This window comes from Dasypus novemcinctus, chromosome 9, assembly GCF_030445035.2.
Source record: "Dasypus novemcinctus isolate mDasNov1 chromosome 9, mDasNov1.1.hap2, whole genome shotgun sequence".
Lineage (NCBI taxonomy): Eukaryota > Metazoa > Chordata > Mammalia > Cingulata > Dasypodidae > Dasypus > Dasypus novemcinctus.
The window spans coordinates 43,360,261-43,375,899 of NC_080681.1; the positions used below are offsets into that span (position 1 = coordinate 43,360,261).

Here is a 15,639-nt window from a genome sequence, read left to right on the forward strand (position 1 = left end):
CAACTCCAGAGAAGGGCCAACTGACATGGCAGTGAACTCCATTTGCCATGACCATAAAACCTATGGGTCTCTTTAGCCCTCAAAAGAACCAATACCTGGGGTTGTATCTACTTTATCTGTCTCTGAGACTCTGCTCAGGTGTGCATAAGGGCAATTCTTCTGACAACCTCCAGGCTCTTTTTTTAGAGACTCATAGCCATATAGACTCATTTGTCCTTTCCATTTTCCCCTTAATTTAGGTCAAAAAGCATTTTTAACTCCTGTTATTATATGTAGACAGGGATACTCTGCTGGTCCACGCTTTTTAAAATTCTTTATTTCTGTCCATCGCCCTGACTCATTTCAGTTGTCTTATCTTTGAGTTCACTGATTCCTTCTTCTGCCAGCTCTGATCTGCTCTTGAAACTCTCTGGGGAATTTTTTCATTTTTGTTGTTGTGGGCTTCAATTCCAGTAATTCTGTTTGGTTTCTTTTAAAATTTCTTTCTCTTTACTAAGAATCTCATATTGCTTATTTATTGCTTTACTGATATCCTTTAGTTGTTTCTCTGTATTTTTGTTCATCTTGACTTTTTAAAAGGCTTTGTTTGGTACGTCCACATTCTGGTCTTCTTCTCTGGTGTTTTCTAGATTTTTATCTTCTTTTTTTGGAAGGGCCATCATTTCCTATTTCTTGTCTTGCATTCTTTTATTGCACACTGTACATTTCAATATTTAAAAGCGTTAACTCTGGAATTTCCTTCCTAAGTTGTCTGTTCCTAGATTTTGTAACCATTAGTTGATAAGTGAGAGATTTTTTTCAGCTTCAGCTCTCCTTTCAGGAAGGTTTGCGCAAGATGAACACAGTGTGCATGGTTTTCTCTGTCTTTCTGGACCCATGTCTTATTCTGGTTTTTTGCTTTTTTTGTTTGTTTGTTTGTTTTGGAGTTCGTCGTGTACAGGGGCTTGATTTTCTCTTCATTTCCCAGGAGACCCACCTCTCCCTCCTGCTTGTTTGAAGCTGACAAGCCTTTGTCCCAGAACTGTCCACCTCTATTGTTTCTTACACTCCTTCCATTGTCTCAACCTGCTTTTGCCTGGAGGGCAAATTCTGGGAGGAGGGACATGCCTGAAATGACTTCCCCAAGTCAGTCTTTTCAGGCTGAAACAGGGCCAGGGACCCAAGGGGGGCTACAGACCAGCTCCAAAGTGCCCTGGGGAGGAGATCAGAAAGGGAACAAGAGCTTCTTTCACAGCTCCCGAAAGCTGAGCTTTCTTGGCCCGTGCAGCAAATGTAGCCTTTTAACTAACTGTCCCCCACAGCCCTGAGAAAGCATGGCATCTTTAAGTTTCCTTCACAGCAGCCTTTTCCAGAGTGTGTTGTAACAATGGCCCCTGCTCCCTTTGCTGGGGAGTGTTGAAATAATAGCCTTCCAAAGAGCTGGGCTGCCAGCAATACAAAGTTGTTCATCAAAAGTCGTGATCAGTGATTGGCCATGCCCACCCGTTGCCTTGGGTTGAGGATTTTTAAGTGTTTTTCTGTCCCCACTGACCTAGCCAGGGTCTAGACCCCACAGTGATCTGCTGAGACAGTGGAGATTTGCACTATTAGCTTCTATGCAGAGAAAACAATTTACTCTTCTTGACCATAATTTATCAGCCTCTTCCTCTCCTCTTCCCTGGATGCTGTACAGTGTTCTTCTGGCCTCCAGAGTTTCAAGTAGTTTCAGACAGTTCTAACTGTTTAAATAGTTATTTTATTCAAAAGACTGAGTCCTAGAGCTCCCCACTCTACCATCTTCATACAACCTTCTTCTGCCAATTGATTTTTGAGAAGGGTGCTAAGTACATGAAATGGGAAAGAATAGTCTTTTCAACAAATGGTATGGCAAAAATTGGATGTCCACATGCAGAAGAATGAAGGTAGATCTCTACCTCACACCATATTAAAAAATCAACTCACAATGTATCATGAACCTAAATCTGAGTTCAAACTAGAAAACTCTTAGTTTGAATATGACATCAAGAGCATGAGCAATAAAAGGAACAATAGATAAATTTGATTTCATAAAAATTAAAAACTTTTGTGCATCAACGGAAATTATTAAGAAACTGAAGACAGTTTACAAAATGGGAGAAAATAGTTTTAAACCATAAATCAGTAAAGAGCTTAATATCAAGAATATATTAAACACTTTTGCAATGTAATACCAAAGGCGGCAACTCAATTAAAACATGACAGAGGATTTTAATACCATTTCTCTAAAGAAGATACACAAATGTCTAGTAAACAGATGAAAAGTACTCAACATCATTAATGGTTATGGAAATGCAAATCAAAATCACAAAGAAATACTACTTCACCTCACAAAGATGACTTTTATTAAGAAAAAAAAAAGCACACAGAAAATAACAACTGCTGGGAGAGGATCTGGAGAAATTGGAACTCTAGTGCATTGTTGGTCAGGATGTAAAATGGCACAGCCATTGTGGAAAACAATATGGTGGTTCCTTAAAATGTTAAATGTAGAATTACCATTTGACCCACTGATTCCACTTCTAGGCATATATGCAAGGAGAATGAAAACGGTCACAAACAGATACTTGTACACCAGTGTTTATAGCAGCATTTTTCCCAGTAGTCCAAAGCCTGAAAAAAACCCAGGGATTCATCAGCAAATGAATGGGTAAAAGCAATGTGGTACGTGCACAAAATGACATATTCAACCTTAGCAAAGAATGGTATGCTACAACATGGAAGAACTTTGACATTAAGCTTGATATAAGCTAGGCACTTAAGGACAAAAATTCTATGATATAACTTAAAAGAGGTGACTAGATATAAAAAATGTCAAGAGATAGAAAGCATATTAGAGGTTCCAGGGATGGGGATAGAGGGAGTGTTTGTAAAAATAAATAAAAATAAAAGTGAAAATTTAAAAAACAAACTTATACATTTAAAATGCAACTAGAAGTTAATGAAGCTGTTTTGGTTTTTCCTTAAGTTTAATTCTGATCTTTGAGGCAAGTACTAAGAGTTGTTAGTGGTGATTTAGGCATGTATTTATAGAAATGCAAACATGGTTTTTAGAATGGCAGTATTCCTAAAGGCTAGTATATAGGAGCATTCCTTTAGAGAAAAGTGTCTTAGTACATTTGCCATGGATGTGCCTATAAATCTCTGTTCATTTCTTTCACAGCATTCACATCATAACACCTCATTTCTTTTATTTTTAAATTTTTCCCTTCCTCTTTTTTTTTAAAAAAAAGATTTATTTATTTATTTCTCTCCCCAGCCCCCATCCCACCCCAGTTGTCTGTTCTCTGTGTCTGTTTGCTACGTCTTCTTTGTCTGCTTCTGTCGTTGTCAGCGGCACGGGAATCTGTATTTCTTTTTGTTGCGTCATCTTGCTGTGTCATCTCTCCGTGTGTGTGGTACCATTCCTGGGCAGGCTGCACTCTCTTTTGCACTGGGCGGCTCTCCTTATGGGACACACTCCTTGCGCATGGGGCTCCCCTAAGTGGGGGCACCCCTGTGTGACACGGTACTCCTTGTACGCATCAGCACTGTGCGTGGCCAGCTGCACACAGGTCAAGGAGGCCCGGGGTTTGAACCGCGGACCTCCCATGTTGTAGACAGACGCCCTAACCACTGGGCCAAGTCCGCCGCCCCCTCTTTTCTTTGTTACCTTTTTTCTTCCTCTATTTCTTTTATTCCCTTTCTTTGTTTAGTCTTAGTTCTTCTCTGCTCCTGTTTTTTTGTTTTTTAATTCCTACTTCCTTCTTCCTACTCTTCCCTTTATACTAGATGCTATGTAGAAGTGAGAATTTTAGATGAAATGGCAACCTTCCTTTTAACAGAAAGAGAACTACCTAAGCTATATCATTTCCTTTTCCCTCTAACTGTAAGGAAACTCAGAGACAGATTTAATACTCATCATTGGAAAAATGGAATCCTCTGTCATTTACTCAAATCAGAAATATTCATGTGTTCCTAAGTTCATCCCTCTTTCTTATTAATCACCAAAACATATCCAATCTTCTTCCAAAATATTCACCTGTTCCTTTAGAAATATCCACTGCTTTTTCTTTAGTTCAGACCCTCATATTTCATATTTCCTAATGAAATAGCATTCCATCTTGAATTGCCTGACTCTGTTCTCATTTACTTCTAAGCCGCTCTATATTTTGCTAAGAGCATAATCTTTTAAACATGCAAATATAATAATATCCTTCTATTCTTTAATATTCACCTCCCCTCCATTGCCTAAAGTTAAACTTGAGACTCAGTAACGTAGTATTTAAGCCCATGTTATCTACCAAGTTTCTTGCATTCACCCATAGCTCCAGCCATTCTGAATGACTTGTAATTTTCTGAAGGTGTTTTTGCCTTTTCTCAAATTGATTTTTCTACCCACACTACCTGTTGAACTTTTTTTTATAATTTAAAAATTTTTTTAATTTTTTAAAATTAAAGTTAATAGATCATAAGGAATGTTACATTAAAAAACATAAAAATACAAAAAATATGAGGTTCCCATATAACCTACTCCCCACCCCCACCACATCCCTTTTGTAAATTGTATTTTTTTGAAGATATATACATCACCAAAAAAATGTTACATTAAAAAATGTAAGAGGTTCCTTATATACCCCCCACTCCCCCACCCCACTCCTCCCACACCAGCAACCTCCCTTATCACTGTCGCAAACTACAGGGTAAACTATTATCTGTGTAGTGCAGCAGTGCCCCAAAATGTGTTCCCCAAGTGCGATGACTGTTGAACTTCTGACACTCAAGCCTCAATATTGTTATGAAAGAGAATGGATTGGTTTCCTAACACTACTATATGTTAAAGTATGAGGTTGGTAAATCCTTCCGGCAAAAGAACACTGTCATATGGGCCTTCACCCCCAATTCTATGCAATCTCCTCTGATGAACTGTATGGGACTGCACGTGAACTTAAGCACTTATTTTACTTCTCCATTTTTACCCCTCTAGTTCAGCTTTCACACTACAAGCTGGTCAATGGCCTTCCTGTCCTCTTTGGTTTATGCTGTCATCTGTGCCCTACCAGGCTAAAGACAGTAGAAGGCATGGAAATGTAAGCTCCAGGATAGCTCTTCTTTTCCCCTAAGGCTTAGAGCATAATTGGCCTTGCATTTCTTTTTTTCCTCCTGGAACCTACCTTGTTACTGCTAGGACATTAAAGGGTAATGTGCACAGGTGCAAGTTGAAAGGACTGGGGAGAAGATACCACAGGCTTGTATTATTACCCTAACTGGTTGGGAGGGAAGAGAGAGAAAAGAGGTAAGAGAGGAAAGCATTCTCATGGCAGTACTTTTCCTATAAAAATCTGTTACAACGAAGTTTTTTCATGATTCAGAAAAAGATGAGAAGGACTATGCTGATATTTTCAAATAAATAATAACTTAGTCCAGGATTATGGTGAGAATTGAAAATGTGCTAAAGGCTGGTAAGTACAAATGAGAAGTGTTTTGAATTGTAAATGGAATTGGTTGGTGGAGGAGAAGGGAACTGACACTTATTAAATACCTGTTAATGTCATCATAAATTAACCTTTATAAGAACTCTATGAGGGAAGCATTTAAGACATTATTAACTTTTAATATCACCTTTTAATACATGGGGAATAGACTCAAAGCAGGTAATTGATCTAAGATTCTACAGCTAGTAAGTTGCTAGGATGAAATAAGAAATTAGGTCTATCTGATTCTTCAAAATCTGTAATGTTTCCATTTTATCCTATTACCTTCAGGACTTCTAATTTATCGTATGTAGACTCATATTTGATGGATAATCAGATGAGTATAATGTATATGTATATGAATATATAAATCTAATTAAATATGGATTCCTATACACTGTCTCTCCCCTTCTGCTAATTCTCCTTACAGGGATAAGATCAGAGCTCATTTGAATTCTAGAATATGGTTTTGTATTTTATATTTTAGGACCAGTGATAAAAGGAAAAACTTGGCGAAACAAAAAGCGGAGGCTCAAAGGAGGCTTTATGGTCAAAGTTCAATTAAAAGGCTCTTACCAGGGTCCTCAGACTGGGAACAACAGAGACACCAACTAGAGAGGCGGAAAGAAGAGTTGGTATGAAAATTTTAATATACCCACAATTTGAAATTTTCTGATTGATTTGTCAGATTTATTTTTTTAAATTTCTTCATTTCTAGAAAGAGAGACTTGCTCAAGTACGAAAGCAGGTCGTAAAAGAAGAACATGAAAATCGACATATGGGGAATTATAGGTAACTGTGTGTTTATATTTGTATAGATAGAAGAAGTGAAAGGTGAAATCAATTTTTCTATGCTTTTTACCTTTTAGGATTATTTTAAAAACTTTTTTCATTTTCAGAAAATGCTTTTTGTTTAATATCAAGAAAGAAAAGGTAGTCTACAAATACATGGTTTAGACTTGGGAGAGCTCCTGCTGGTTAGCCTCTAGAGCTGTTGAACTATGTCTTTTTCAACTATGTGTTATCCTATGGCTTTATTTTGGTTATAATGGCATATTTTGAGAAGGTCCTCAGGATTCAGATTTCTAGTGTTCTTTCTGTCAGTTCAAAGTGATGTTAATCTTTTGGACACAAATGCTTCAGGGAGGAGGCAAATAATGAAAATGTTTGAAGGAGCCAGGTATGAGATAATAGAAAGGGTGTGAATTGTTCTGAAGTGGAACCTTCCACAGCACCACCCTTGATGGGAACAAAAAGTGACCCCCTAAGCAGCTTGTGCCTCTTCTCCCAAGCTTTGACATTGACTCAGCAGGTTAAGGAGCGGATGGGGCCAAGGAGCTTCTTGCACCCTGCTAAGAACACCTTTCTGGCCTTAAAATAATCTACAACAGTGATAAGGACACATTCCTCCTATTCTACCTCTCTCTCAATTCTCTTTACTTTATAAGGCAAATTCCACCACTCTGAAAGAGATCTTAGGACTAATCCTTACATTGTTTACTTCACTAACTATAGGAAGTCTAAAGCTACCTAGTTATAGCTCATTACCTGAGCTCTTATCCCATAAAGTTCTTTATTCTTCTCCAACCACCATTCCAACCAAATCCTTATATTGTACCTTCTGGAACTGCATTGTTTAATGATAATTATCTAGATGAACTTTAATTTATGTGGATAATAGATAAAAATGTATCATTTTCTTATACCTCATCTTTATTTCTAGCACGTAGTGAAGTGACTGGTTCAAAAAATGTGTTTAACAATTATTTAAGTTGACCAAAACTACTGATAGCTTCTTTTAAAAAAATTGGTTTTTCTGCATTTATTGTAGACGGATTTATCCTCCTGAAGATAAAACACTACTTGAAAAATATGAAAATTTGTTGGCTGTTGCCTTTCAGACCTTCCTTTCAGGAAGAGCAGCTTCATTCCAACGAGAGCTGAATAATCCTTTGAAAAGGATGAAGGTAAAAAAAAAAACATTTATACAGAGAAAAAAGAATGAAGCCTAACAATCTTTAAAATAAACTTTAATAATCTTTAAAAATAACTCACCTTAATTCTACATATATAGGAAAACATTTCAAGATGCCACTTTCCTTAAACTACCCATGCTAGCAAGTTGCTAACATTTCTTAAATCAATTAAATTATTTCATAAACAAGATGTTATCTAACAGGACAAATTATGGCTAGGTAATTTTGACATTATATTGTAATATTAGTGTATCATTAAAAATGGCTTATTACTCAGATATGGATGTGTAACTGGATAAGAAAATCCTTGGAATTAACATTGTTGTTTGTGACACTTACATTGTTTGGGTAGTAACTAACATTATACAGCATTTTTTCCTGGTACTACATGGACTTGACACATGAGGAAGTAATTAACAAACAACCCACAGTATCCATTTACCTTAATAAATGGTCTATGACCAGTTATCTTTTGAGCATAACAAACCACCTCAAAGCTTAGTACCTTAAAACAAGAATGACTTATTTGTTATTCTGCAGTCTTGGCTAGGCTCAGCTAAGTGGTGGTTTTGTTGATCTTGCCTAGAGTGACTCATATGATAACATTCTTCTGGATGTTCAGCTGGAGCTTGAAACCCAAGATGGCTTCACTCACATGTCTTGTGCCTCTGATGTGATGGTTGGAACTCTGGGGACTGGCTGGGAATCTCTTTCTCTATAACTGGTCTCTCCAACAGGTAGCTGGAATTCTTGTTATGGTGGCTCAGGGTTGCAAAAGGGAGCATTTCAAGAAGCTAAGCCCCATTGTGCAAGTGCTTATGAAGCCACTGCTTGCATCATGCCTCCTAATGTCCCATTGGTCAAATAAATTACACGACCAGAGTCAAAGTAGGTAGGAACTTCACAAGGGCATGAACACTGGAGATGTGCATATCGCATTAGATAGGGTACTAAGACCTGTTAAACTATTTATCTTACATTACTGGTCATCTCCCGGTCATGATCTCCCAGTGTCTTAGATATCCTGTATACTCAGTGATTAACTTGTCAAATTTATTTGCATGAATTTGATCATTATAATATTATCCTTTTACTGTCAGTCAGGATCTATAACAATCACTCCTTTTCCATTTCTGATACTGGTAATTTGTGTGCATTCTCCTTTATTTCCTGGTTACTCTTAAAGTCTGTGAATTTCATTATTCTTTTAAAAGAACTCTCTTTTGACCTTGTTACTATTGTCTTTTCATATCTGTATTCTACTTTATTTGTTTATCTCTGGTCTTTAATATTTACATCCTTCTACTCTGTGTTAATTTGTGTTTTTTTCAAGCTAACAGAGATGGAATCTTACATTATCGATTATAAACCTGTTTGATTGACTAATATTTATACATTTGCCTTTTAAGCATCACTTAGGTGTCCCTCAATATTTTATATGTTGTATTTTCATCAACTTTCACTCTGCAGTAGTTTCTGATTTTTATTTTGGGTTATTTAGAAGTTTGCTACTTAATTTCCATACTTTAAGATTTTTTCTAGTTGTACTTTATTAATGATTTCTAGTTTTGTTCCATTGCTGTCAGAGAAATACTCTGATTTCAATTTTTAAAAATTAATTGAGAATTGATTTATGACTCAACATAGTATCTATTTTAGTGAATGTTCCATGTCTTCTTAAATAATGTGTATTCTACAGATATTGGCTATAAAAGTTTCATACATGTCATTTAAGTAAATTTGGCTATTAAGTGTTATACAAATATTTAATATTCTTTCTATTTGTTTTTGCCTCCTTGTTCTATCAATTATGGAGAAATATGTTAAAATCTCCAGCTGATCATAGATTTAGTTCTGTCAATTTTTGCTTCATATACTTTGAATTTATTAATATATCTTCCTAATGAATTCATACTTTCCACTTTATCAATTATGAAAAGTTCATCTTTCTCTTGTCTTAAAGTTTCCATTGTCTGCTATGGATGTAGTTACATTAGATACCTTTCTTTTTTTTTTTTTTAAAGATTTATTTATTTCTCTCTCCTCCCCATCCCCACCCCCACCCCAGTTGTCTATTCTCTGTGTCTTTTTGCTGCATCTTGTTTCTTTGTCCGCTTCTGTTGTTGTCAGTGGCACAGGAATCTGTGTCTCAAGATGTTGTGTCATCTTGTTGTGTCAGCTCTCCGTGTGTGTGGTACCATTCCTGGACAGGCTGCACTTTCTTTTGCGCTGGGCAGCTCTCCTTATGTGGCACACTCCTTGCGCGTGGGGCTCCCCTACACAGGGGACACCCCTGTGTGGCAGCGCACTCCTTGCGCGCATCAGCACTGCGCATGGGCCAGCTCCACACTGGTCAAGGAGGCCCGGGGTTTGAACCGCGGACCTCCCATGTGGTAGACGGACGTCCTAACCACTGGGCCAAGTCCGTTTCCCATAGATACCTTTCTTGTGGTTAGTACTTGAATGGTTTATCTTTTTAATTCACTTATTTTCAACTCATCCATGTTCTTATTTGAAAAGTCTCTGGTAAATAACCTATAATTTGGTCATGTTTGCTTTAAAATCCAATCTGATACTATCTTTTAATCATTTAATGCATTTACTGAAACAGTTGAGTTAATATCTTCCAACTTGTTCTTTATTCTCAGTTTGTCCCATCTGTTCATTATTTTCTTTCTTCTTCCCTCCCTGTATTCTTTTGGAATTATCAGTTATTTTTATTATACTATTTTACTGTCTCTATTGCTTTTTTGGTTATATTTTAACATTATTTGGGGTGGTTTTCTAGAGATGAAAATGTGTATCCTTAACACATTAATTTGAATTATTTTTGCAAATCATTTTTTGTTGATAAATATTAAAGCATACAAGTCATTCAAGGTACAATCCATGGTACTTAGTGTAATCACATAGTTGTGCCTTCATTACTTTAGTCATTACTAGGGAATTTTCATTATTTCAACAATAATAATAAAAAAACAGACAAACAAGAAAATTCTTGGTTATCTGGGGGGCAAGATGGTGGCTGAGTGAACTTGCCTGATAGTATCTCCTGCAGGGAAGTGGCTGGGCGATGTTGGAGCCTCTTCGGGACCAGGCTGTTTTGGGATTTTTGCGGGTCAGGAGGTATCTGGACAATGGTTTGGTGGGAAGGTAACAGATTGGGTGGGCGGAGCCACGGCATCAGGTGCTGCTGCGGCGGTTTTTTTTTTAATAGGACAGGAGGCGCTTGCAGACTGATTTGGGGAGACAAACGGGAGTTTTATGGCAAAGCAGGGGGAATTTTTGATTGCGGACACAAACAATAGCGCTTCTGCCTAGAGCCATGCCCCCCCAAGCCTGGCTGCCCATCTACAGTGGACTTAAAGTGATAGCAATAAAGAGACGCCACCAGGGTCTGGTAGGGTGGGAGACGTTTGGGAGCTGATTAGGGGAATATTTTGCGAAGCGTGGGAATTTCGGGTTTGGATTCTGTTATTAACATTTCCGGCTGGAGCCCCTCCCCAGACCTGGCTATTGATCTGAGTCATTAAATTGGCTGCAGCCTAGAGGGCCCCCAGGTGGCCGTTCCGGGGGATCACAGGGTGGGAGGGGTCCTGAAGTCAATTGGTGATATATCCACAGAAATAGACCCCAGTAAGTGAATGAATTGTGGGGTACAGAACACAGGATAGAGCTTGTGGATGTGACCTCACCCATAGGGCTGGCACCCACCTGTGGGGATCCCTGAAGGCTGTGATGCACTGTGGTGCTCCCAGGCTTCCTGTTAACCGGACTTGAGGTTGCCAGGTCTGAGTCCCATAAACTCTGGTGGCCCACACCCCAGAGACTCACACCTCTTGAGTCCTCAATATCTCAGACTTTCCATCCCTGAATCCATCATTCCCTGAGGTCCATCTGAGGTCCTTGAATGTCCTAGCCCTCAAGGTTTGCATTTTTTCTTTTTTGTTTTCTTTTGTTTTGTTTTTATTTTTACTCTATTTTAATTTTTTATTTTATTTTTTTAATGTTCTGATTGCTAACATTGCATTATCCCCTAGTCTTTTCTCCCAGTGTATCCCCCAAAGTCTTTTTTTTTTTCCTCTCTCTCTCTCTTGTCCCCCATCTTCTTCTTATTCTATTTTATCTTAACTATGCAATAGGTGCTGCAGGAAACACCTCACATTTGCTAGGTTTCCTCATCCTTCACTGCCTCATTTCTATGTGAATAGATTTTGGCTATCTACACTATCTCCTTTCCCCTACATCTTGATATCCACCATTATCTACTATCTCTCCTATATTGCACCTCCCTTTCTTTGATCCACAAAGTGTCTAACTCTTAATTTCTAATACCTTTGTTTTGTTTTCTGTCTGTTATCCACTCTTGAAACTATTACCTTTCTTTTCTCTTTCCCTCTCTCACAAAAACAATAGCTTTTTAGTTCATACTATATTCCTCCCATATTCAGTCGTCTACCTCATTATAGGTACTCTACCTACTGCTATAACTCTACACAATTTACATGAATCTAACCTCCATCCTCCCAGATCTCATATTGTTGCTTTGTTAACATATATCACCAATACTACTTTACACTTTTTCCTTGCTTACACAATTGCCTTTCCCCAGCACTAATACTTCCCTTTTAAGTGAACTTAACCAGCAATAAGAAATTAGAATAAGAAGAACAAAGTGACGAAGAGAAGATATAACACTTACGCAAAAACAACAGCTAATTAATTTCCAAGACTAGACAAAGAAGCTGAGGAACTGATTAAACCTGTCAAGGAAAAAATGATGACCAGACAGCAACAAAAATCTACAAACCAAACCAGTAATCAGGAAAACATGACTGAATCCAATCAACAAACTAAAAATCAGGAAGGGGAGCAGAACTTTGCACAAGCAATGAAAGATCTCAGAACATTTATCACCGACAAATTTGATGAAGTAAAGGAAGAGGTTAAAAACATGAAGACAACACTTGGAGGGGAAATTGCAGACATATGCAAAAAGATAACAATATGATGGAAATGAAAACCACAGTTCAAGAAATAAAAAATACACTTGCAGCAAATATCAGCAGCCCAGAAGAGGCAGAGCAGAGAATTAGTGATGTGTAAGACAGTACATCGGAAATCAAACAGATAGTAGAAGTGGTCGATAAAAAGATAGAAAAAATCCAGGTAGGACTTAGGGACCTGAATGATAATGCAAAACACTTAAACATACATATTATAGGCATTCCAGAAGTTGAAGAGAAGGGAAAGGGGTCAGAAGGAGTGTTGCAGGAAATAATGGCTGAAAACTTCCCAAGTCTACTGAAAGACACAGATGTACATATCCAAGAAGCACAGCGCACTCCACTGGTCATAAATCCCAACAGACCCACCCCAAGACATATACTTGTCAAATTATCCAATGCTCAAGACAAAGAAAATTCTAAAAGCAGCAAGAGAAAAGAAAACCATCACATACAAGGGAAGCTCCATAAGATTAAGTGCTGATTTCTCATCTGAAACCATGGAGGCAAGAAGGCAGTGGTATGATATAGTCAAGGTACTAAAGGAAAAAAATTTTCATCCAAGAATACTCTATCCAGCTAAACTAGCATTCAAAAATGATGGAGAGTTCAAAATATTCGCAGATAAACAGAAACTGAAAGAGTATACCAACAAGAAACCTCCCCTTCAAGAAATTCTAAAGGGAGTTCTGCAGGAAGAAAGGAAAAAACAGGACAGGCAGAGTTGGAGGAGAGTGTAAGAGCAACAAAAAAGACAAAAATAGAAGGAAAAAAATACAAACAAAATATGACAAACACAAATCCAATCAAAATATGGCTAACACAAATAATTCCTTGAAAGTAATAACACTGAATGTCAATGGATTAAACTCACCTATCAAAAGATTCAGACTGGGACATTGGATAAGGAAATATGACCCATATATATGCTGTCTACAAGAGACACATCTTAGACCCAGAGACTCATGGAGGTTGAAAGTGAATGGCTGGAAAACAATCATACAAGCAAACAATAACCAAAAAAATGGCAGGAGTAGCTATATTAATATCAGACAAAATAGACTTTAAATGCGAAACAATTGTGAGAGACAAAGAAGGATACTACATTTTAGTGAAAGGGACAATCTGTCAAGAAGATCGAACAATCATAAATATTTATGCTTCTAACAAGGGTGCCTCTAAATACGTGAGGCAAACGCTGGAAAAACTAAGTGAAAAAATAGATGCATCTACAATTATAGTGGGGGATTTTAATACATCACTATCAACTCTGGACAGAACATCTCAAAAGAGAATCACTAAAGAAACAAAACATTTGAACAGTATATTAGAAGAGCTGGATCTAATAGACATATATAGATCATTACACCCAAACACAGCAGGATATACATTTTTCTCAAGCGCACATGGATCATTCTTCAAGATAGACCATATGCTAGGCCACAAAGAAAGGCTTAATGAATGCAGAAAGATCGAAATCATACAAAACAATATCTCTGACCACAGTGGAGTGAAGCTGGAAATTTGCAAGGGTCAGAGGCCCAGATTTCACACCATGATTTGGAAATTAAACAGCACACTCTTAGAAAAACAGTGGGTCAAAGAGGAAATCTCAAAAGAAATCAATGACTACCTTGAAACAAATGATAATGATAACACAACATACCAAAATTTATGGGATGCAGCAAAAGCAGTACTGAGAGGGAAATTTATAGCCATAAATTCATATATCAAAAAAGAAGAAAGAGCAAAAATTGAAGAACTAACTGCACATTTGATGGAATTAGAAAAACAACAACAAAGTAACCAACAGGAAGAAGAAGGGAGGAAATACCAAAGATAAGAGCAGAACTAAATGAAATAGAAAATAAGAAAACACTTGAAAAGATAAACAAGACCAAGAGCTGGTTTTTTTGAGAAGATTAACAAAATTGACAAACCTTTAGCGAGACTAACAAAGAAAAAAAGAGAGAAGATGCAAATACACAAAATAAGAAATGAGAAAGGCGATATCACCACTGACCCCACAGAAATAAAGACTATCGTAAGAGGATACTTTGAAAAACTATATTCCAACAAAAATGACAATTTAAAGGAAATGGACAAATTCCTAGAAACACTTAAGCAGCCCATATTGACGAAAGAAGAAATTGATGATCTTAACAAACCAATCACAAGTAAAGAGATAGAATCAGTCATTAAAAACCTCCCAACTAAGAACAGCCCAGGGCCAGATGGCTTCACAGGTGAATTCTACAAAACATTCTGGAAAGAACTAACACCAATCCTGCTGAAACTATTCCAAAAAATTGAAACAGAAGGAACATTGCTGAACTCCTTCTATGATGCCAACATTACCCTAGTACCAAAGCCAAACAAAGACACCACAAGAAAGGAAAATTACAGACCGATTTCTCTAATGAACCTAGATGCAAAAATACTCAACAAAATACTTGCTAACCATATTCAACAACACATTAAACGAATTATACACCACAACCAAGTGGGATTTATTCCAGGTATTGAAGCCTCTGGGGGGCTTCTTGGGGCCGCGGGCTTAAGTGAGGACGACGCGGCTGGGCTAGAGGAACTCAAACCACGGAGATGAGGCTGGTGGCACAGGTCTGGTTTATTCAGGAAGTGAGCACATTATTATAGGGCAGGGGGGTGGCATGGGGAATGCTAATTGGTTTAGGGGTGAGCAGCATTTTGGTTGGCTGCCGTAAGCAGTTGCCAGGGGGGAGGGCTGGTGGGAGGTTACATGAAGTGGGAGAGGTGGTGGCAGGGGATTGGCTATTGCTGTTGCCGGGGTGGAGGGCAGACTCGAGCTTCTTAGGCAGTGGCGGGAAATAGAGAACAAAGCAGTTGCGTGGGGGGGAAGGGAGCGGGAGAGGAAGGGGAGGAAGAAGGGTGGAGTGGCAGGGGCCGACCAGATGTTACGTTTAGGCGGGAGATTATGGGCGCAGCCTCTGCTGGTGCCTGGGCGGGCTTGAGGGCGTCACGCCCGTGCCGGCTGAGGACGCGGCCGCCCATTCCAGCCGCCCTGTAGTAGGCCTGGGCAGGCTGAGGGCTTGCGCCCGTGCCAGCCACCCTGACCCCTGGCTCCAGGCTACGCGTATGCCTTCCGCCGGGGCTGGCCGTGCCTAGGGAGGCTTGCTGTCCCACACCAGGTACGCAAGGATAATTCAA

At 38.4% G+C, this 15,639-nt stretch overlaps 1 protein-coding gene across 2 annotated transcripts in view; it reads left to right on the top strand.

Annotated features, from left to right (window-relative positions):
* Positions 1-15,639, top strand: part of TTLL7 (tubulin tyrosine ligase like 7) — a 186,881-nt gene that overhangs the window by 98,506 nt on the left and 72,736 nt on the right. For both annotated transcript variants that reach the window (XM_071217321.1, XM_004454403.4), the window contains exons 11-13: positions 5,956-6,103; positions 6,187-6,260; positions 7,300-7,435. In XM_071217321.1, coding sequence (XP_071073422.1) covers positions 5,956-6,103; positions 6,187-6,260; positions 7,300-7,435 — 358 coding nt within the window. The remainder of the gene's footprint in view (positions 1-5,955; positions 6,104-6,186; positions 6,261-7,299; positions 7,436-15,639) is intronic.